Source organism: Tursiops truncatus, chromosome 3 (genome assembly GCF_011762595.2).
Source record: "Tursiops truncatus isolate mTurTru1 chromosome 3, mTurTru1.mat.Y, whole genome shotgun sequence".
Lineage (NCBI taxonomy): Eukaryota > Metazoa > Chordata > Mammalia > Artiodactyla > Delphinidae > Tursiops > Tursiops truncatus.
In genome coordinates this window covers 56,324,245-56,345,981 of record NC_047036.1, presented here as the reverse complement: position 1 = coordinate 56,345,981, position 21,737 = coordinate 56,324,245, and the positions used below count along the sequence as shown (strand labels likewise).

General features: G+C 42.4%; 1 protein-coding gene and 1 long non-coding RNA gene across 4 annotated transcripts in view; one reads left to right on the top strand and one right to left on the bottom strand.

Moving 5' to 3' along the window:
* Window positions 1-490: 490 nt before the first annotated feature.
* On the top strand, window positions 491-21,376 carry LOC141278285 (uncharacterized). Its single transcript, XR_012330723.1, has 4 exons — window positions 491-808; window positions 10,983-13,111; window positions 13,998-14,103; window positions 21,057-21,376. It is a non-coding gene; the product is annotated as an uncharacterized lncRNA (long non-coding RNA).
* Window positions 6,658-21,737, bottom strand: part of PTCD2 (pentatricopeptide repeat domain 2) — a 28,522-nt gene continuing 13,442 nt past the window's right edge. For 2 of the 3 annotated variants that reach the window (XM_033852926.2, XM_019929876.3), the window contains exons 7-10: window positions 19,740-19,853; window positions 18,041-18,115; window positions 11,321-11,434; window positions 6,658-7,744 (exon numbers count right to left, since the gene is read on the bottom strand). In XM_033852926.2, coding sequence (XP_033708817.1) covers window positions 7,520-7,744; window positions 11,321-11,434; window positions 18,041-18,115; window positions 19,740-19,853 — 528 coding nt within the window. In that variant the 3' untranslated portion in view covers window positions 6,658-7,519. The remainder of the gene's footprint in view (window positions 7,745-11,320; window positions 11,435-18,040; window positions 18,116-19,739; window positions 19,854-21,737) is intronic. The other variant, XM_033852927.2, reaches the window with a different exon arrangement.

Genomic DNA, 21,737 nt, shown 5'->3' with positions numbered 1-21,737 from the left:
ATATTTTCTCATGAAACATCTAGTTGATGCAACACGCACTTGCATTGGTATATTATCTGCAGAGGATCATCCTCTCTGTTTTCTTTCTTCTAAAAACATCCTTTCTACACTGGATAATTCTCAATCTGAGTGAAGGCTGTATCTTCTCTGAAGTCTATCTACAGCTACCTTTCCTGTCTAGCCGGCAGTGTGGACCTCTGTTCTCTCTGAATTCCAGAAATGGAAGATGCTTCTAAAAACTTGCACCTTTAAAAATAGTGACTCTGGGCGCCCTCTGCTGGCTACTCTAAGTTCTTCAGCTGCGTCCTGGCGACAGAGCAAAGCTTGAAGCTGGCCGGGGATCAACTGAAAAAGACTCAGACATACACACACACATTTATGTACGTGTGTGTGTGTGTGTGTGTGTGTAATATACGCATATATAACATGTATATCTATGTATATGTGTGTAAGCATGTATATTTTAACCTTTTTTGCTCAGAGGCCCCTTTGAGGTTCTGCTGAATCAACACCGCAAACCGCTTCGCCTGAAAAGGGCACATATGCGCATGTGCGAACACACGCGCGCGCACGTGTACGTACAGCCGCCGTGAGAGCTGGAGTACAGAGACGGAGTTGAAAACGTGAGGTCTGGTTCCAGACTACGTGAGCTCAACCACTCCCTACTCATATCCATGGGCAGGTACCTTAACCCCTCTGAGCTTCCGTTTTCTCATCTGAGAAGTGGGGTAATAGTCCCACGTGGAGTTTTCCTGACGATTAAATAAGATACTGTATACAAAGTGCTTTAAACAGGATCTGACAAACGGTAAGTCTTATGTGTTAGAGTTTTTCTTCTATTTCTTGTATTTTATGAAGTTTAGCATACAAAGCATATGTTGTTGTTGAATTTCCTGTCACCGGAGCAGCAAACTGTCAAAGAAGCGATTATGCTAATCTAAATTGGAAATGACATTTTCTCTGCTCTCTATTGTTTTATATGGGGGGGACAAACCCTATGGCCCAAAAGCCTCATGTTGAGTTGCCTGGTTCTCTCCTGGCTTCTCAGCGAGTGGCACTCGTGTTGAATTATCTTTGGATGTGCATGTGGCCATCCTGCCACCTGCTACAACCAGAACATACTCCTTAAACTACCTGATATTAATCCAGTAATTTTCAGCCATGAAAGTGAAGGTCACTTTAATCCCCTTGAACCCTAAGGGCTACATAATATGTCCCCCTGGGGTGAGTAGGACACACCATGAGGTTCTGCTGCTTGGTGGCCAGGCATGGGACTTGCATTCGTGAACTCAAACCAAATCCAGTTGTAGAGCAGTCACTTGGTGGGGGGTTGTGCCTTCCTTCTTTGTGATGTCACTTGTAATTTGACAGGATGATCTTGCTGCCTGGGAGTGAGGGAGGTTTGGGGGATTAAGTGATGTGGTGACGCTGGGCTGTTGTGGGTGAGCAGCTTGCCTGATTTGGGGTAGGAAAAAGGAATCAGCGAAGATGGTGGGTGTAAGCATCATTAATCTGGGCAGGCATTGCCCAGGCAGGCCTGCAGCTGACACACAGGAAACCCTGATGCCTTCTAGGCCCACTCGGGCTACTGGTGCATTTTCCTCTCAGAGCCTGATTAAATGAGGCCTTCTCCCGTCCCAGTTCACCCAGCTTTGGAGGTTTCAGCGGCAGGGCAGTGATTAGCAGCCAAGCGTGGGCTTTTTTCCCTCTGAGCCTTCTTTCCCCAACCCCACCTTTGATCACGGTGCTAACAGTGCCTCTGAGGCCCTTGGAGGCCCCAGCCCTCAGAAGAAGGGTCACCTGAGCAAGGCGGGCAGCTGGATGGATGCGTGGTCACTTCTGTCTCAGATTAGCTGAGGGCTGGGCAACAAGGCGGGGGAGGGGTGGGAATCCATGCGTCAGAGCTGGAAGGTAGAGGGGCTCGGCCAGTCTGTTAATGCACTGGTCGGCCCACGCGCCCTTCTCTGGGTCTGGGGTCTGTCATCTATAAAACTGGGACAGAAAGAGTGACCGGTTTGTGAGAACGTCGCGAAATACTTAAAGCATATTGTGGCAGATGGTCCATATTAACTAAAACCTGCCATTAATTAGTTCATTCTTTCAAAAAACATTAAGGCCCCATTGTATGTACAGTATTATGCTACATAGGCACTTTGGGGTCATATAAGACAAATGTAGAATACTTCGTCCTTCAGGAGACACTTGATATACTATAAGGTTCTGTAACAATACACGGCACCATACTTTCTGTGTCAAAATGAATGCCATAGACAACTGGTGCTATGCAAGACCAGAAAAGGTCCTCCTCTTATGTGTGTGTGTGTGTGTGTGTGTGTGTGTGTGTGAATGTGTGCACACACACCACTTACTCTCTATGCCCCCAGGCTAATCATTTATCCCAGTTGTGATCATGGGGTCATTTGCACTGTCATCCGTTTAATGTCTGTTCCTCCTGTAGAATGCAAGCTCCATGAGAACAGAGGGCATTTTTAATCCCCTTGTTCTTAACTCCCTGTTAATGAATAAAAAATATTTCAATCAGAATTACACCAATATCATTCAGTTTTTGTTCAGAAGATATTTTTGAGGTAATGCCATTTAAGCCAACTTAATTCTGTGATCCATTTTCTATGCAATAGAGTCAAACCATTTCCTTTGTAAAAATCTTTTGATTTTTACTTTTCTGAACTATTTCCACTGAGATCCATTCACAGTGATTTGGTTCACCACACATTTTTTATGCATAATGCATATCAAATTTTACTAATCATAGCTTCTTCCATTGTGATTTTTTAAATGGCTACTTTATCTACTGAGTTTAATTTCCCCAAGTCAAATTTGTAGATAGAAGTGTTATAACGTAACCTGAATCTTGGGTTAGTTTTGTCAAGCCCTGTACTATTTTGCCATCTGTTTATATGGATATGTGAATCTGAAAACACTAAATAGATACACTTTTCACTGATCTTAAATCATAATGCCCTGGGACTCCTGATTCATTGAGTCCAGTGGAGGGGTTGGGGTTGGTTGACATCAGAGGGAGGGTCCTTATGAGTAGAGGCAAATGGCAGCGGCACAGAGCTCAGAAGTGGGTGCAAGCAGATACTGGCTCAGGAGTCCAGGGACAAGGCCACGCTTCCCTGCTCTTCCCTCCTCACAGCAGAGACCAGAGAGGACCCAGAGATTGCCTCTGAAGCCTGAGCTTCCCATGCACATGAAGAAGCACAGGCTTCCTCTCACACAGTGGTGAAAAGCACAGTCTCCAGACTAGCAACAGCAGCAGCTGAGAATGTACTAGAAATGCATTCTTGGGCCCTACCCCATATCTACGGATTCAGAAACTCTGGAGCTGGGGCCCAGCCTTCTGGGTTTGAACAAGCTCTCCAGCTGACTCTCGTGCTTGCTAAAGTTTGACAACCACAGCTTTATCCCCAGCTGTCCTCGTGGCTATGAAAATGGGTAAGAGGAAGATATCCAGAAAGATCAAACATTTATCTAAAACAAAGCTTAAAAATATCCTTCAAGCAAGATCAAGTCTCCCATGAATTCCTCTCTTGGGTTCTCAATATAACCAGAAAATGAATAAGAAATTTTTGTTCACTTGCAAAGAAATAGAGGAATCTACAGTTTTGCCTACCTGAATTGTAGCAGATAAATCTTTACCACCCCATTATAATTTCCCAGTGATATTCATTATGAATTAGTTCAAATTTGTATTAATTTCTTGGGTCATCATCAACAAAACTGTTAGCAAAAATGGCCCAGGGTTGGTCTATTTCACTACCGAGTCTATTTTTGGTAGGATTTTGATCAATCTGTAATGAGTACTATCTACAGAAGCTAAGAGCAAATGACTAGGCCAAAAGGTCCTTAAGTTCATGCATGCAGGATAAAAATATTCTGCTTTGGGAAAGGAATATGGTCAGTCTTTACCCTGTGGCAACTTAAGGGCCTTTCATAGCGCCTCGTCCTTTGTAGATGCTCAATATGGAGTTGGTAAATGAATGAATGGAGAATCCATATGGGTTCTACAGCTTGAGAATGGCCTATGGAAGAGGTGACACGAGTTGGGTAGAAAAGGGTGGGTAGAGAAAGAGTGAGGGCATTTTGGGTGGGAGGAGACAAGGATACATAGTGGGCTGAGCAAAAGCGTGGAGTGGGGTCTAAATGAGAAGTGTCTGGGACTGAGTGGATGGCATTGGAGAAGAAACGCTATTCCCAGGGGGATCATGATGGCAGCCATTGTCATTACATAATGTAAATGAGGTCGTAGTTAAATGAGTACTCATCCTCTGATACGTTCCCTTCCGCGCTAGGTACAGGGCACACAGTGGAGAACAAGATAGATGTGGCACCTGAATCTAGTAAAAAAGTGAAAACAGGCAACGACGGGAGTATGATAAGTGTGTTGATGAGTGAATTACAGGGGAAGGTTGGTAGCTCCCCTAACCTGGCTGGGATCCAGTGGATCCAGAAGTCTTCCCAGATGAAAAGATGTCTAAGTTACGACCCAAAAGATGTGTAGGAGGGAAGAAGAGGTGTGCAGTAGGGTGGGGCTGGATGGGCAAACCAAGGGCCAGATTCGGAAAGGCCTTCGAAGCCATGTTAGAGTCTGAGCTCTACCCAGAGGGATGTGAGGAGGTTTTAAACAGGGCAGAGGACAAATTTGTTTTGGAAACCTCACTCTGGCTTCAGTAGAGAGAAGAGCTGAAAGACAGATGATTGATGGATGATGGTGACTTTAATTAGGGAAGTAACAATGAACGGGAAGGGGCAAGTTTAAAGAGCTTGCTGGAAAAAATGATCTGTGGTGGCTTAAAACATGTCCATAAATTCTTTGACGTCACCACCACTGAGAGGTGGAATGTATGCTCCCTCCCTTGAATCTGGATGGGCCTGTGACTTGAGTGGAAGTGATGCTATGCAACTTCTGAGAATAGGTCATGAAAGGTGACAAAGCTTCTGCCTGTCTGGGGACACTCACTCCCTAGTACCAGGTACTGTGCTGTCAGGGAGCCACGTGTGGATGTGCAGGCCCCAGCCTCAGCTGAGGTCCTAGAATCCAGTGCCAGAAGCATTAAGGGAAGAAGTCGTTGAGGTGACTTCCTGGCTGAGCCCAGTCTAATGAAATGATTGGTCTTGTTTTAAGCCACTAATTTCTGGAGTATTTTTGACACAGCAATAGATAACCAGACCACTACCCTTATATCACCCAATTAAGGAGATATCTTTTTGTCTGTTTTTCATACTGTGCTGTACTCACCATAATTTTTGGCTTCTGTAGCAACATTTACACTAAATGAAAACAATCTACAAAGGCACATAGAGTTGGGGAGTAAGATGTTCCGGCCGTCAAATATTCTCATTAACAGAGTAAGTACACGCTTTAGGCAAATTACCGTAGAGTACATAGATGCTTTAGGCAAATTATGGATCGCAGAGAAACACCATTTTTCAAAGAAACTGCCAAGTTTTAAAGAATGAAATGGTCACTATATACTGAGCATACTTTGATGGTTTTGTCTTTGCCTTTAGAATCGTCTGTTATTTTGAGGTGGACGTTATGCACATTCATTACCTCATGACTAAGTTGCCCCTCAGTAAGACTTCTGGGAACAGGTCAAAGAGCCCGGTTTTGCAGTCCACAGAGAAGCACAGCCAGCAGCTGCTCGGAGCAGCAGGGCTTGGGAAGGTCATGGCTGCTATTTATTGCTCACGATCTTTTTTTTTTTTGCTAATGAATAGTTGTTAGCTAACAACCAAGGCCACATTCACCCAGGGCATAATAGCCGTTTGAATGCTGTCTGTGAATGCTGGAGAAGATAAAAGATAAGTTGAGGGACAGGAAGCATCCCCTATTATTCCCTAAGACTTTGAAGGTAGAGAAATTTAAATCCTTCTTTTTTTTCTTTTGCAAAACACCAGACACACATAAGATGTAATTAAGATTCTATGAGGCAGAGAATTTTCTTTAAATGAAGCTTATGCTTCACAGAACATAGGCTAAAGAAATTCTTTTGATATTTCTGAACAGGAGGAAGAACTCATTTGTTTATGTAATTCTTCAACTAGGTGCGAACACTCTGAATGCTACTGACAGTAATAACAAGAGTTAATGTTTATATAGCATTTTCTTTGTGCCAGGTAGTGTTCAGCTTGCTTTGCATTTATTACCTCATTCTGTCCACAGTTAAGTCCACGAGGTGGTATTACTATTATCCCTGTTTAACAGATGAGATTGAGGGGAGCCCATGGCCACACAGTAAGTCAAGGAGCTCTTAGTGCTCTATCTCTGAAGAGAACCTCCTGTTTCTTCTCTGAGGAGACATCGTGTGGTGCAGTGGGAAGGGAATGAGACTAGGAATCTGGATTTTAATCTCAGCTCCACCAATTTGGACAGGACATTTCCCCTGACCTGAGGAGAAGACTTAGAAGATTCCTCCTACTCTAGAACTTCTGGTTCTATGAATAACAGTAAAGTTAGAGTTATCTCCGGGTTTTGAAACAGCACTGAATAAGGAGTCTGCAGCACTGCAGGCAGACAGCTGGGAGGCTTCACCATCATGTGGGCCCTCAGAAAGAAAAGGCAAAACGAACCCCCCCAGGTGCTGGCCTTCAAACCATCAAGAGGCAGATCCTTACGAGGAAGCTCTGACCTGCTGTCATGACATATTTATTTATAAAAGATAAAACATCCAAAGAGAGAAAAGAGAAAATCATTAACAAACGAGACGAACTATAGGACCAAATATTTATGACCTATATAGAAAACTAAGGAACACAGAGAGCGTTATGTGGTTTTTATTGGCATTTACTTTGAAAAGCACGTGGATTGCCCGTGACCAAGGTGGTAACCACTTAAATTTCGGCTTATTATCAGTTCTGAGAGTTAAATTCTGGTTTTGTTTGTTCTGCTGAGAAAACAACAAGTTTTCTCACGAACCTTTTAATTTCTCTGATTTTTGAGAAAACTTGACCCTACTGAACGTTGAATGAAAATTTCAAATCAATATGGAGATTCACACAGGCACTATTATTTTACAGATGAAAAACTGAGGGCTCAAGTATCTTGTCTAGGGTCACAGGTAAATGATGACAGAAGCAGTGAGAAAATCCTGGGCTATTTCCCAGCATGGTAGAGTAGGGTTTCAGACCACGATTCCCCTGAAAATTAGCTGGAGGTGGCCACTTATAGTGAAATTCCCTCCTGTTAGTGCTTACTGGGTTCCCCTGGAGACCGTGACCGTGTTCCTTCAAGCATCCTCAGCCCTTCACAAGGGGAAGCCTCCTTCCCGCGGGAGCCCGAGCTTTCTGCTTGCCTGTATCTAGATCTTCCTGGTGGCACAACATATGAACGTCTCAAGGCAGCACGCCAGTGCTCAATGATTTTGGAAATTTAAGGAGACCAAGTGTTAGTAGACTGTACACTGGAGTACGATGCCCGATTTCTTAGGAAGCCAGTAATTCACTAGAAGCAGGCCCCCTCCAACTCAGACCCACGGATGGTTTGAACTCAGGGTTACTCAGCCCACAGGGACTGGCTGAGCGGCTGGAAGGTCCGACGGCTGACTGTCCTCTTGTTTAATAGCACCGTGTGGGATTTCCTGTCACTGGGGGTGTGGCAGAGCAGAGCATCCAAAGTGTAAGTGGTGACCTGGCCATTTATGTGCAGTTTCCCATACAGCTCATCAAACGTGGCCAGAAGAGCAGGCACATCCTTCACTTTTTCCCTCACTTTGACCAGCTGAAAAAAAAGCAAGAAGAGTAGATTGTTATATCTCTGCAAGATTTCTTCCTTGTTCTTTTTATCCTCCAAGAAGCAGAGATATAAATGCAGAAAAAAAAAAAAAAAGAGTGTGCACCTAAAGTGGTAAAAACCAGGGTGCGGGGGCACAGAGAGGTATAACTAACTATAAGGGATTCCATAAGCTATAAACAACATTCAGGATTAGTACTTAAAAATCACCCCTGGTATTTTATAAAAGGGGGGGTTCAAGTGGCCCATACTATACGATGAAACATACCAGGGAAAGGAGGTCAAACAGCATGGAATCAAGTGTGTCCAATTTAACGATCAGAGCAGGAGGCAGGGTCAAATGATGTAGGGCTTTCTAGCTCATGGTAAGTTTTCTGGAATTTATTCTAAAAGCCATCAGAAGGTCCAAACTGGGACATGATCTGATTTCGATTTAAAAAGCTGTGTGGAGAACTGGAGGGTACAAGAATGTGGAGACTAATCTAGGGGCCCCCATCATAGGCCAGATGAGAGCAGGTGATGGTTTAGACTGGGAAAGGTATAGAAAAGATGGAGAAGTAGATATATATGAAGTATATTTTGGAGATTAAACTGAAAGGATTTATTGTTGAAGGGGAGAGGAAAAGGGAGGCATCAAAGACATCTTTGCAATTTGGGCTTTAGTAACCTGGAGATGGGGGGGTGTCATTAACTGAGATGGGGAAGATGGCAGGATGAGATTTGGAGAGGGAAAATCAAGAGTTCTGTTTTGGACAAGATTGAGATGTCTGTGAAACATCTAGGCAGACATGTCCAGAGGTTATTGGCTACACAATTATGAGGCATGGGGGCGAGGTCTAGACCAGAGGTATAAATATTAGCATCACAAGTGTATGAATGGTATTTAATTCTACAAAAATGAGTGAGCTCAAAATTAGAATGTGAATGTGAGTCTATCACATATACACAGGTTGTGTAATATAACACAAACCTGCACACCTTCTTTTCAAACAAGGGCTCCCCACTGAACCTTCAGGTAAAGTTTAAACACTTCTAACATTCTTAAAAAGAATAGCTTGTTTAGTCCTCATGTTCAGGGTGAGATGCAGCAGCATATGGCTTTCAAAAGAAGCAAAGCAGGTGAGCCAAGCTGGAGGTAGCCTTGCTCTCACTGCAGATACTACCTCAGTTCTTTTTTTTCTTTTTTCTTTCTTTCTTTTTTTAACTACCTCAGTTCTCTTAAATCACTACAAAAATAAATATTAAATGGTATCACTAGGACCATCCTACAATTGAAGCAGAAAACAGTTGGTACGACATTGTTTGTTAATTAAGTTTTAAAAAAGAAGTCAATAAGGAAACAGTTCACATTGGAGTGGTTTCCATCACGGTGTTGCAGAAAAGTCCGCAGTTCTTTTCACCATTCCTCTAAGGGCACAACAGCACCTTCTCACCACACATTAAACATGTCCAGTAACTGGTGGCATAAACACTAAATAGAGCATCTGTAAAATGCAGAGTTTTACAACATAAGACTCCACATTGCAATCTCACAAAGATATTCAGAACTAGCTCAAAAGCTGCTGGGGTTTTAGGGATCAGTTCACTTCTCAACAAGCAGTTCCCTGGGTAGCCTCACAGCAACCAGGGGATACACTGAACTAGAGGGTGAGCTTTCTAAGTAAATCAGCCTTATAGGCTTTGGGGGGCGGAGAATCAGATAAAAACAATGAGTATTTTTCAGTGTGAAGTTTGGATGCTTTAGTCGCATAATTCAGGCAACATATTGACGGGCCAGGTCTAAGGAAGGATTAACATCAGTGCTAGTGAGAAAGCAGAGGTTGTGTCAGTGCTGCGCACACATGCACATGATCGTGTGCTTTCAAACCAGTTTACATTTCTAGTTCCCCTACTTTTCTGAACACACTCCCAAAAGGTTCAGGTCGGTCACAACCTACACAGAGCTAAGACCTCAAATGGAAAGAAGCTTTAAATTTAATCATAACCAGTTAGTTTCCCGACAAGCTCCCTTTACACAGCCTTCAGGTAGGAGTGAGGAATGGGACTGGGCTGGGAAGGCCACAGTGTGGCAGAGGTGGGGAGCTGCCTGCCACCTGCCCTCTGCTGCCAACCTGCCATCTCAGGTGCTAGCCGGAACCCAGCTGGGACCGTGCTACCAAAGGCCAGGGAAGAGGGAGAAAAGCTGGGGGAGGACCGACAACCAGGCCCCTTGGTTAGTCAAAATGACTATACCAGTATCTTTACTAACAATATGATCACTGCCAATAATTTATGATTTCCTCACAGTCTTTTTTCCCTGTAGGTTATATATGACTCGCGATGTACAAATTACTAAATTTCGAATGACTTACAATAATTCCTCTTTGTGTGCTTAAGCCATCAGTATGGCACAAGGTTCATTTGTTTCATTTTACTTTCAAGTTTTAGAAATTGCTTCTTTCTCTTCATTTTTATTTAACTTTATTTTTTAATTTTGCAAAGCATTTCTATGGTTCCATTAGTTGGTCTATTCAGGAGCTAAAACCACAGTTCTAATTAGAAAAGCTTTAATGTGGTTTCATATCTGGCAGGTCTGGCACCTCTTCTTTCACAGAGTCTTCCCAGCTATTCTTGCTAGTTTGCTCTTTCTACTAAACCTTAACTACAGAAAAAAACCTAATGGTATTTTTATTGAAATGTTACATTATCACATTAACTTGGGCAGAACTGACTTTATGAGGTTGAGTCTTCCTAGCTAAACACCCAGTAGGTCTTTCTTTTTAACATCTTTATTGCAGTATAATCGCTTTACAATGGTGTGTTAGTTTCTGCATTGTAACAAAGTGAATCGGCTATACATATACATATATCCCCATATCTCCTCTCTCTTGTGCCTCCCTCCCACCCTCCCTATCCCACCCCTCTAGGCCAGTCTGTCTTTTTACTTGTTTAGGTAGGGGAGATTTTCTTTTTGTTAAGATGAGAGATACTATAGCCTACTGTTTGCCTATGGGGATGATCCACAGGGAAGGTGAGCAATAGTGATGATGTTCAAAAGAAGGTGATGCAACTTTTGGGCTGATGCCCTGGGCTGGCTGGGGGTGGGGATGGGCTCTTAGGCTCTAGAGAGGTGCCTACAGTCACCACGGCTTCAGGAGGGAAGGCTGAGCAGAGAGAGGGGGGGCAAGGAGGCTGTTGGTGCGGCAGCGGTCCTCCTCTAATTGCTTCTGTTTCCTCTGTGAAACAGGAAGCAAGGTCATCAACTGAGAGGAGTGGGGAGAAGGAATTGGATGCTTAAGGAGAAAGGAAAAAGGAAAAGAAGAGGGCCGACACCCATGAAGACAGTGTGGGGAAAAGAACCATGTAAAAGGAACAAGTTTTCCTAGAATTTCAGAGGAAATTCTCTTGTGTTAGAGGAACAAAGTCTGCACCCACACATAGAAATCTAGCCACAGGAACCACAGAGAGGTTGCCGGATTGGACAGTCTCTTTTAAGAGGTGGCCTACAGGATTAAGCTATCAAGTGGACAGTTTCAAGGGTGTTCTTGCACCTTTACAGGATTTCTGTGGAAGCCGCCTACTCACCACTTCTTCTGAGAACACAGGTTTTTTCACAAATCTTGACAGATTCCCCTCTGTAGCATCCTTTAGTGTGTCTATTAGGCTTTTCAACATGTTCGACTGGATGTGGATCATAAGCTGAAGAAAAAGAAGAAACAAGAAAAACAAGATTGAGCTAGTGATCAACACTGAGACGTGTACCCCGTGAGATAAGCCTACATTTATAGGCATCGACCCTGCTTTCATGCCATTTCCGAATTCATTTGCTTGCTCAAGTTCAAAGGTGCTTTGAATGAATGGCCACCAACCAAAACTTGTTTTCCAATAGCCAATCAAAACACCACCACTTCAAAGCTTGCTAAAAGGCAGAAATGGAGAGAACATGGATTTTGGAGTCTGACATACTTGGGTCAGAGTCTTGGCACTGGCAATTACAGCCAAGTGACTCTGGCCAGGTATTTAATCTCTTTCAGTATCTTTATTTGTGAAATGAGGAAAATACCTTTACATCTCACATTTTGAATTACTGTGAACATTAAATGAAATATCAGCACGCAGGAGGTCCTCAACAAACATTACTATTAGATTCTTCCCTATTTCCTCTAGATTCAGAGGATATGACAATCAGACAAGCTCATAAGACTGGCTCTGGGTCAAAAGATACCTTTATCTTTTAATTTTTTTGGTTAGGAAATTGCAGGCATACAGATTGTTCAAGTATAAAGTGGAAGCCGGTTAAAGTCTTAATGAGGCACTCCTATGTATACTATAGCTATCAAAACTGGGTGCTTGTACTTGGCTTTCAAAATGATACCACTAACTACCTTCCATCAGATACAATTAACATAAGGGAAAAAAAGAACACATTTCCCCCGCACCCCAATTACCAATGTTCACTAGTCTAATTTGAAAAATACAGCAAAGTTTAAAGAAAATGAGAATAACTCAGAATTCACCAACTAATGTTAACCATTGTTTCCAATCTCATGTATTATCTTCCAAATATATGAATCCCCCCCACCCCCCAATTTGATTCTGCTTTTTGGTCAATTATTATAAAGTGAACATTTTCTCATAGCATCAAGAAGTTTTAGGAAAAAATAAAACCTCATTTTTAATGATGAATGCATAGCAATCCATCATATAAATCAAATAAAGCAATACCATACTTTATTATATCAATAAATGTCATACATTTTAAAAAATTGTTACTTTCTTAGACTTGATTCCCAGAAGTGAAATTACAAAATCGAAGGGTGTAAACATTTTTAAGCCTCTTGATCTTTAGAAAGGATAGTTTTTCTGGGAGAGATATTCCTTTCTTACACCAAAGCAACTAAGTTCTCTTAATAGTCCATTTTATAACATTGTATGTCCGTTGAGCAGGTGATCGGGATGAGGGGTTATCTTTGCTCCTGAAGAACAGAATGAAATGGCCCCAAGTAACCTAACTCCAAAAGCCCTGATCTAAGTTGAGTTCTAGAGCACAGGCAAAACCCTTTGTAGGGGGAGAACATTCCGTGGGTCTCTCACAGTCAGGCAGAAGCACTGACTGTCTTTAGTCCCGACTGTATTTTCAAGGATGTTTGTGCCGTCAGCAGCCTGGGAAGACAGACCGTGTCTCATCCAAAGCAGAGGGCAGGTATGCTTACTGTCCAATTTAAGAGATTTGGGTTCCCCAAGTTCACAGCTCCTCTCTTAAAATATAATCCCCTGTGTGTGCAGGAAGCATATAGCCCTCTTCATGTCGCTCTGTGGGAACTGGGCTCAAGAAACTGCTGCAAAAATGCTAATCCGCTGGCTACTGCTATTGCTGTGAGTAATAAACTGTCCTTCTTCTCTCGGTGTCTTGTGTTCTCCACCAGCATCCACAAAACTGTGGCAGGTTAACTCGTTAGCTCGGAAGTGGGGTAAAATCTCCAAGTCTTAATAGTTCTTAACAGTTTTGTTAGTAAAAACCAATCCCAGTTTGGTCGGCAGTGGTCTGTCCTGTCAAGGGCAAGGAGAAGTCTACCTTGTTGATGCCACATCTGCAGCGCCTGGCACCGCGTAGACCCTCAACAATGAGAAATGAGAAAGGGAGTGTAGGTCGCCTAGCAATTTACAGGGATAAACCTGGACCTCATGCTAGAAACTATTAATGATGTGCTTCTGAAAGATTTCAACTTTTCTTCCTAATTTTTCCCAGTTTCTCTCCTGCCTCCAGCAACTAACCCTGATTCAGTGGGGATTTCAAGAGTAAGGTTCAATACCTGGAACCATACTGCTGAAGGGCAACATAGATGAGGCAGTTACTGATGAAAGGCAAAGAAAAAATTTAAAGCTAGGAGCTCGTCTCAAACTGAAGTCTCAGGGTACAATTAAGAAAGCTAAATCAGGGTACAGTGCATTGCTTCAATCTTACAGATTTCAAACAAAAGGCTAGGAAAATTGAATTAGCAAGGAGCAGGGGGACTTTTTGTTTAAAAAAAAACTAGTCAAAGAACACATACTTCCCACCCTTCTGATTTTCTGAGACCTCAAGAAATGTGTCACTGGACACCTTTTACCAAAAAAGGGAACAGAAGCCCTGAACATGCAGACATCTCTGCATTTCTTTTCTTTCCAAGTTTGCTATATTTGAAGTAGAATAGCACAGTGTGGTAGAGACTGCTAATTTTCTAACCAATATCCACATTTCCCTTCTTTGTTTTGATAACAGAGCTCCTAACTTTAACTGATGCTGTCATGTACGGAACTCAGAAACTATTTCTCAGGTCTGTCTGCAGCTAGATGTGGTCATGGGATTAAGCTCTCGCCATTAACGTGTAAGTAACAAGTTGTTGGGGGAGACGTTTGGGAAAGCATTCTTAAAAGGGACCAACTTCTTTGTCCTCCTGCATTCTCCTACTTCTTGCTGGAATAGATGTAATGGATAGAAATCACGTGCTTAGGATAGTGGTATGGAAATACAAGAGGCCAGGTCCCTGATGACATCACGGAATGTCATACCAGACCTAGACCGACCACCTCTGGTTTTCTACTTGGAAGAAAAAGAAATCCTCTAATTTGTATAGACTCTTGTATTTTTAGAGTCTGCATTGCTTCCAGCCAAATGCAATTCTTAAACATATAGGTGAGATGCTGCCACAAAGGGATTTATGAGAAATAATAAGTCCTGTCTCCTTTCCTACCGGTGTGGCCTAGGACTGCCCAGCATGAGCTAGAACTTTAGGGTGGCCTTAGTGAGTAGGAGAAACAAACATTAAAACATTTACCTGTGTTAACAAATAAATGATAAAAAAGCAGTGAAACTCACCACTTGTCAATTCCCCTGTAAGGTAATTCAATTCCAGAATGGGTCTAGATTTCTAGAGAAATGATTAGAATTCAATGAGATCATGTGCTCAACCAGTTCGGTGTGGAGCGAGCATGAGCTGGGAAATGGGGAGCCAGGCCCTCTGGGTCGTATCAGCAGCAGGAGCAATTTCAGTGAAAAGAAAATTAAGTTGAGGGGAAAAATTAGGTAAGTTCATATTCCAACTGGCAGCAAGAAAAGATTTTAGTGTAAGGCATTAATTTTTAAAGTAGATCTGAAAAAAACTTCATTTATTTCTGCTGATACTGACTGAAGAGACTCTATTCAGCCTATTTGTTAGGTTTCCATTTCTGAATAATTAACAAATTGCCCTTAAGGATTCTAAGCAGATGACTCAGCCTTGGAGAAGCTAGGGCCCGGAATTAAATTATTTTTTAAAAACCTGCTCTAATAACAGAGACCCAGAATCTGAAAGATTATTAAACCTGAGAATGGCAACCAGCTCTTTTCCACCATTCCCAAGGAAGGAAGAAGAAACAGGCTTGTATTGAAATAGGAGAAATTTAGATTGGAAATTTGCAAGAATTGCCTGAGTGAAAATTTTTAAACAATCTTTAAGTTTCTGGACAATGGATAATTCTGCGACCCAGTTCATGGAGGGAATGGTTCATATTCAAGATCAACTCAAGGATCCTTACAGAGCGCTTGCCAGAAACATGCCCATTCATTCGACCACATTGATCGGCCGTCTCCCCGCCCCCCAACCCAGCTCTCCCAGGAGGAGCTGTGCCTGCTGCCACGACTGAATAGCCGAGGAATCTAAATTCAAGGACATGGAGTATGTGCGCTAACAGCAGGTTCGTTTTTTGACATCCTGTGTTCCTTTCACCATTCCGGAGAAGCAGTTAGCTCCAGTCCTAGATAAAAGACGCACAACACTAATCTCTGTAGGTCTGGAGTGGTGGGGAAACCCTAGGCTTTGTATGTAGTCAAACAGAGTTGATTGTGTTAAAACTTCGACTCTGCTATTTAATTAGCTGTGAGAACCTGGGTAGTTTACTTACCCTTTGAATCTTCATTTTCCACATGTATAATATGGAGAAATACTGTTCTGACAGTGTTGTATAAAATAAACCGACAAATGTAAGTATCTAGCGTGGCACCTTAGCTAAAATAAACCGAAACCCTGCCGATCTCACTCTCTTCCGTTTCTTATCAACCCTTATTGATCCCCCCATGCCCATTTCAACTCTCGGAAAAGCGACTAATGACCCACATAAAACTTCTCTCACACAGTCTCCTGTGTTTCTTTCCCCGCTGATGCTATGAACCACCTGGAACCCTAGCAATTCTACTGCTATCCAATCATGAAATGAGTGCATCTGCAGGCCACTCTCTCAGAAGCAGATAAATATATTAATACTTGGAGATGCTGAGCCGTCCACATCCAGTAGGAAGCTGAGAAGAAGAAAAAATAACATGCATCTGCTGGAAGACCAGGATTCCTAGCCTGTTTGGCTTACTGACTCACATGACCTGGACTTCTGGACTCTGGACCTTTGCCACCTTGGCCTCTATCAGCTGAGAGCTTTTCAGGCTGACCTGCAGTTTCTGTTCAGGTGCCCAGTCTTGGGCCAGGGGCTGCCTGCAGGAGGCCATGGCACGTAGGGCTATCAGCTCTCTTGGGTTTCGATCCACTGGTGTGATTCCTCCCCTGTCTTTTTCTGTTGCTTCCTCTGCCTCACCATTAATGCTGTAAAAACTCATTTCTGGGACCTCTTACCTCCCTTTTTTGTGGCATTCATCAGTTTATAGCAGATCCATTACCAGGTTTTACAGATAAGTTCTTAACTGACAGCTTTGACACTCATCCCCACTCCAGGCTCCTGCCCTTTGCCAACTACAACATCTCTTTTTGCGTATTTTTCTTATATTTAGTCTCTTCCCTTCCAAACCCACCTCTTTCCCTTTTTTCCTTCCAGGTTCTCTACTATCACTGTCTCCATCTTTCTGGTTCCCTAGGCTCATCTTTCCCTCCTGTGTAGGCATTTTGAAAAGTAAATATGAGGTCAAATATAAAGTATTCTTATCTCAGACTTCTTGGTGGAACTTGTTGCCCAGAATTTACCATAAAGGCTTATCTAGTCCTTCTCTTGAAAGTCATCTGGGCACTGGTCTGGGGGTGACATTTGAGGATAATTATGGGCAGAACTGAAAACCACGGGAGCTTGCAGTTATGCCCAATTCCTGTTCATGGGTTCTAGGATTTGTTAGAAATAAATAATCCTTTTATTTAACATATTTCATTTTAAACAAATACTACTGGTATTAGCAAGCATCACTGAACACTGATTACATGCCAGGCACCACCTGTGTTGTGTTAACTAACTACTTTATATGCATTATTCTTTCAATTCTCCTGATGAAAGAATGGTACTATTACTACTGCTACTTCAGATAGAAGGAAAATGGGTGGTAGAGGTTAAGTAACTTTGCCTAAGGACTCAAAACTAGGAAGAGAACCAGCAAACTAACTGGCAAACTAGAACCCTCAGCAAAACGAATCTCCCAACAGAGGAGATTCACCTTTTCACCTCCATGCCTCCAGTCCCACAGCCCTGTCCTCCTTCAGAACACTGCTCAACAATATTCTTCTCCCCAGTTCTCCTCCGTTAGCTCCTGCTGGCCAGCCCTTTGCTCCCCAGCCTGGAATACCGCACTGGCTATGACCCGCTATCCCAGTTCATGTCATGCTGATGTTTACCCATTTCGGTTCAGCTTGACCCCTTGATGTTTCAGGAGACCGTAAGTTCCTGGACGCTAGGGGCTTTCTTTTCAACTCCCCACAACACACGTACTCAGCATACAAGCAGGGCCTCAGCAGGGCCTAGCTGAGTGGGGGCTGTGATGTCGTTAATGACAGGAGAGTCTCTTAGTCTTTTCATTGCCCCAAGGAGACGCAGACGACTCACTGCTCACTGAAAAGGTGGCAACAAAGAAAGAATGAAAATGGCTCGCATTTATTGAGCGCTTACCAGGTTAGATGCCCCCTTATGCCGTAGGTGTACTGACTCCGTGAGTCAGGTACCATGGATAGGATGTAATCAGCACGCAGGCTCTTCCTAAGTCTCAGTGGAGAGACTGCAGAGTCCATCTCCCTTCTCTCTAAATTGACAGCCTTTCTGTAGTCATGTGTTACACCTGCAGCATTTAGCCACCTCTTATATCTGAGCATATCTGCGTTTCCCACCTATTTATACACTCCTGGAAGAACGTATTGACTCCTCTCATAGGGCTCCATTATAACTTTCACACAGTGATCAATAAATGAACATAATGGATGACCTTGGGAGATCAAAAGTCATTTGTTGTACACAGACAAAAAAATCTAGACTTCGTTTTATTACACTTCAAGCCTAACTTTAAACCATAAAGAAGTCACTTACATTTAAATTAGTGCAGATTATGCTTTCTGGCTTCATGATTTGAGAAAAAATGGATATAGCTTTTGCCAGCTGGTTCTAGAAGGAAGAAAAACAAGTCATACCCCCAAGGCATATAAACATTACTCTGCTATCATAAAGATCATTTAAGATGTCAGGATAGTCCTATTCATGGTGCCCCAGGGTTTTGAAGTACACAAAGAAAAAAAGTTTTTTGGTAATCAAAAATGGACATTCTATAAAGTGTTTCCTACAGTGGCATATTACTGAATGTTTTAACAACCTGCCTGAGTTCCACGTTCTAAGATGGGGGCATAAAGTTGGCATTTCCCCTTCTCTCACTGGAATGAGCTTTCAAAAAAAAACAAGGTTGAGAAATAGAAATGCACACCCATCTTTGACATAATTAGAACATAGCAGAAACCTCAAACCACAGAAGAAATCTGCATTGCCAGAAACACTGGAGATGGAGCATACGCGAGTTCCAGACAAAGCAGTAAGAGGAGGACATTGCTGCATATCTCGGAAGGAGTGCACAAAGTAGTTCTCAAAGGTGAGGGCACAGCCTCAAGTACTAAATTCCTATTTACAACGATGATAATAGAGTTTAGAACTAGTAATGAGGTCTTTGGATCCTTTTGGTGGCAGAGGTGCGGCTAATCAAGAATTTGCACAGATCAGCCATACTTGCAGGAAACAATATGTCACTTATAGCAGCGTCAGAGAAGAGACTTTTCATTGAAAATCACCTACGTGCCTACTCCCATTGGCCAGGAAGAAATAGAGCCAATGCATATTTGTAGACAAAACTCAGATATAAAGAAAATTCCTGCTAGCCTAGAACGTGGCAACACGGCGCTATTCTCTTCTGACATGAATCTTCTGCAAGTGGCTGGTCTAAGCATCTTTCAATGATGAATAACCAAAAAAGAACCAGCATGTAAACTATATAAAGACATTATGAGGAAAAAAGAAAAAAAGGATTACAGCAAGGAAAAAAAAAAAGAAAAGAAAAGAACTGGCTGATGAAGAACTCCCAAAGGAAAAATGTTTCCATGGATATAAGGGACAGAAAAGAGAAAAACTAACAAGATCAAGTCACTCAGAAGTGGGAAAAAAAAAAAAAATTCAGGCAGGCCTCAGATTTCTCCATAGCAACATTCCATACTAGAAGACAGAAAAACAATGCCAAAGAAAACCTCAAGTAAAGCAAATATCACCTCACAATTTTATATCTGGCCAAACTGTAGTTTAGAAAAAAAAAAAGGCAAATAATTTTAAAATACCAAGAACTCAAGGAGTACTGTTCCCCTGAGGAATTTACTAGAACACACTTTGGAGAGTCTTAAATTAAAACCATTCCCTGAGCACGTTACTTGGTAAACGAATCATTTGAAATTTCCACTTTAATTATTTGAGAAATTTCTCTGAGTACAGCCTCCCTCATTGATTGTCCATAGGATCCTGGCCAGCCCCATGTAAACAGCAGTGCATGTTAGGCCCTCCACTGTAAATGAAAACATTCTTTGGAGGCAGAGGTGTAGATGTAGGTTGCCATGGCACCAAAGGCATTGGTCTCTTTATGGGGACTTTTTCTTTATGACAGAGTCAGAGGAAAAAAGATAAAATAAAAGCAAGAACAAATGAAAGTAGTAAAGTCTTGCCTACTCCTAATTCACTTATGTGCACCCCAAAGCCTTACCTGGTTCAGAGCTAATGCCACTGCAAAACAGGATGCTCTCCTGCAGAGGATTTCTCCCTTGATGAGGGCTTCTTCCCTTAACGTGGTACAGATTGTAAAAGATTCAGGGCTATTCTGGGGGAAGACAGGATTGCTCAATAAATAAATGTCACAAACCTTTAGGTTAATAAGATGATTAATGGTGCCCAGTGTTTCAGATTTCCTTTTGGAAGAATTTCCTGGAGCCTATCTCAAGCCGCTTAAAAGATTAAGTTCCATATAGAGACTATTTGCAAATAGACTCAGTTATCTATATATTAGCAGTTCAACTCTTAAATGAACTTTATTTTTAGCTCTTTTTCGGTTTTCTGACCTGGGGCAGCTTTACCCACAAACATACAGGTCTCTTTTCATCCAGGCAGGCTGGTTTCAAGACATAGGTACCATAACATACACGTGTGAAGAGTCAGTGTGCTACTATCATATTAAATGATAAGAGTAAAGCTTAGCAACACCACAGAACTTTTCCTTAGGGGGTTTCCAATCTGAAAATATCCGTGTTAAGTCAAATGTTTGAAAACATGAAAACATACCTGAATGGAAATCATTAAAGAATCCCATAAAACCAGATACCTTAAAACAAAAACCAACAAAAAAACCCACACACACCAGGAAGATGAGTGATATACAAAGTAGCAGACAGCAGCGGTAAGACAGAATTCTCTTCCTTTATCTATGTTGTAGGTGGGTTAGGTTTACGAGAGCAGCATTAGTTCTGTATCTGTCTGTCATGGCGTGATCCGTTACTCAAATCCTAAAGGAAAATCTGAATTTAATGAGAGGGGATGGTTCCCAGAATTGGCTTGCAATTTGTAACAGCTGACCAGTTCAGTTTTTCAACTCCAGTCTCCACTGAGTGAAACAAATTATTCTTGAACACAATATAGGGCAGCAGTCCCCACCCTTTTTGGCACCAGGGACAGGTTTCGTGGAATACAGCTGTTCCACGGAGCTGGGGTTGGGGGTGGGGATGGGTCAGGCGGTAATGCGAGCAATGGGGAGCGGCAGGTGAAGCTTTGCTTGTTTGCCCACCGCTCACCTCCTGCTGTGCGGCCCGGTTCCTAACAGGCTGCGGACTGCCACCAGTCCACAGCCTGGGGGTTGGGGACCCCTGATATAGGGGAGAAAAGTCCTCTGGCCTTTTGTAAGTAGTAGAGTTAAATTCTCTCCACTTCAGTATACGCTCAGGGAGACATCTCTAAGAAGGCCAGGAAACTGTGTATCACAGTGCTGAAGAACCAATGCTCAAGTGTGTGTCATGTTGGCTTCTGTTCACAGAATCATAAAGTGGCAGGATTGGAAAGGATCATCTAGTAATCCAGCAGTCAGCAAACTACGACCCTGGGGCCAAAGCCAGCCTATGGCTAAAAATGGTTCTTAGATTTTTAAAGATTTGTAAAAACAAAGAAGATGTGCCTAGGACCGTAAGTGGCCCCCAAAGCCTAAAATATTAACTATCTGGCCTTTTATAGAGAAAGCTTGCTGGCTCCTGAATCCAAATGCTTCATTTCACAAATGAGGTAAGTGACCGCTTCAAAGCCAGTTCATGTTAAAGTTGAGACTAGACTCCACATTTCTCCATTTCCAAGTTGGTTTCTTCCCCCTGTAACCCAACTGCCCCTCTTGTTTTGGAAAATTGGTATCGCTATGCTTTTCAGGGAAATTTTTCAATAGCCACGTTCTACCTTACTTAGTGTTCCTTCATTTTCAGTATAAAAAGGTTTTGTTAAGTTTCCAGTGTTAAAACGGCATGAATGTGTACAGTAATGCATGGAATCTTGGTCACTGCACTATTTCAGTTACCATTTATGCATTCAATAAGTAATAAAGGAACAGTCTATGTGCAAGAAACAATCCTGATAGAGTAATAAGACAGGGATTTATAAGTCATGCTCTCTATTCTCAAAGAACTCATTTTAATGTCACATACGTTTATTAAAGATCGCTTGTGAACCAGGC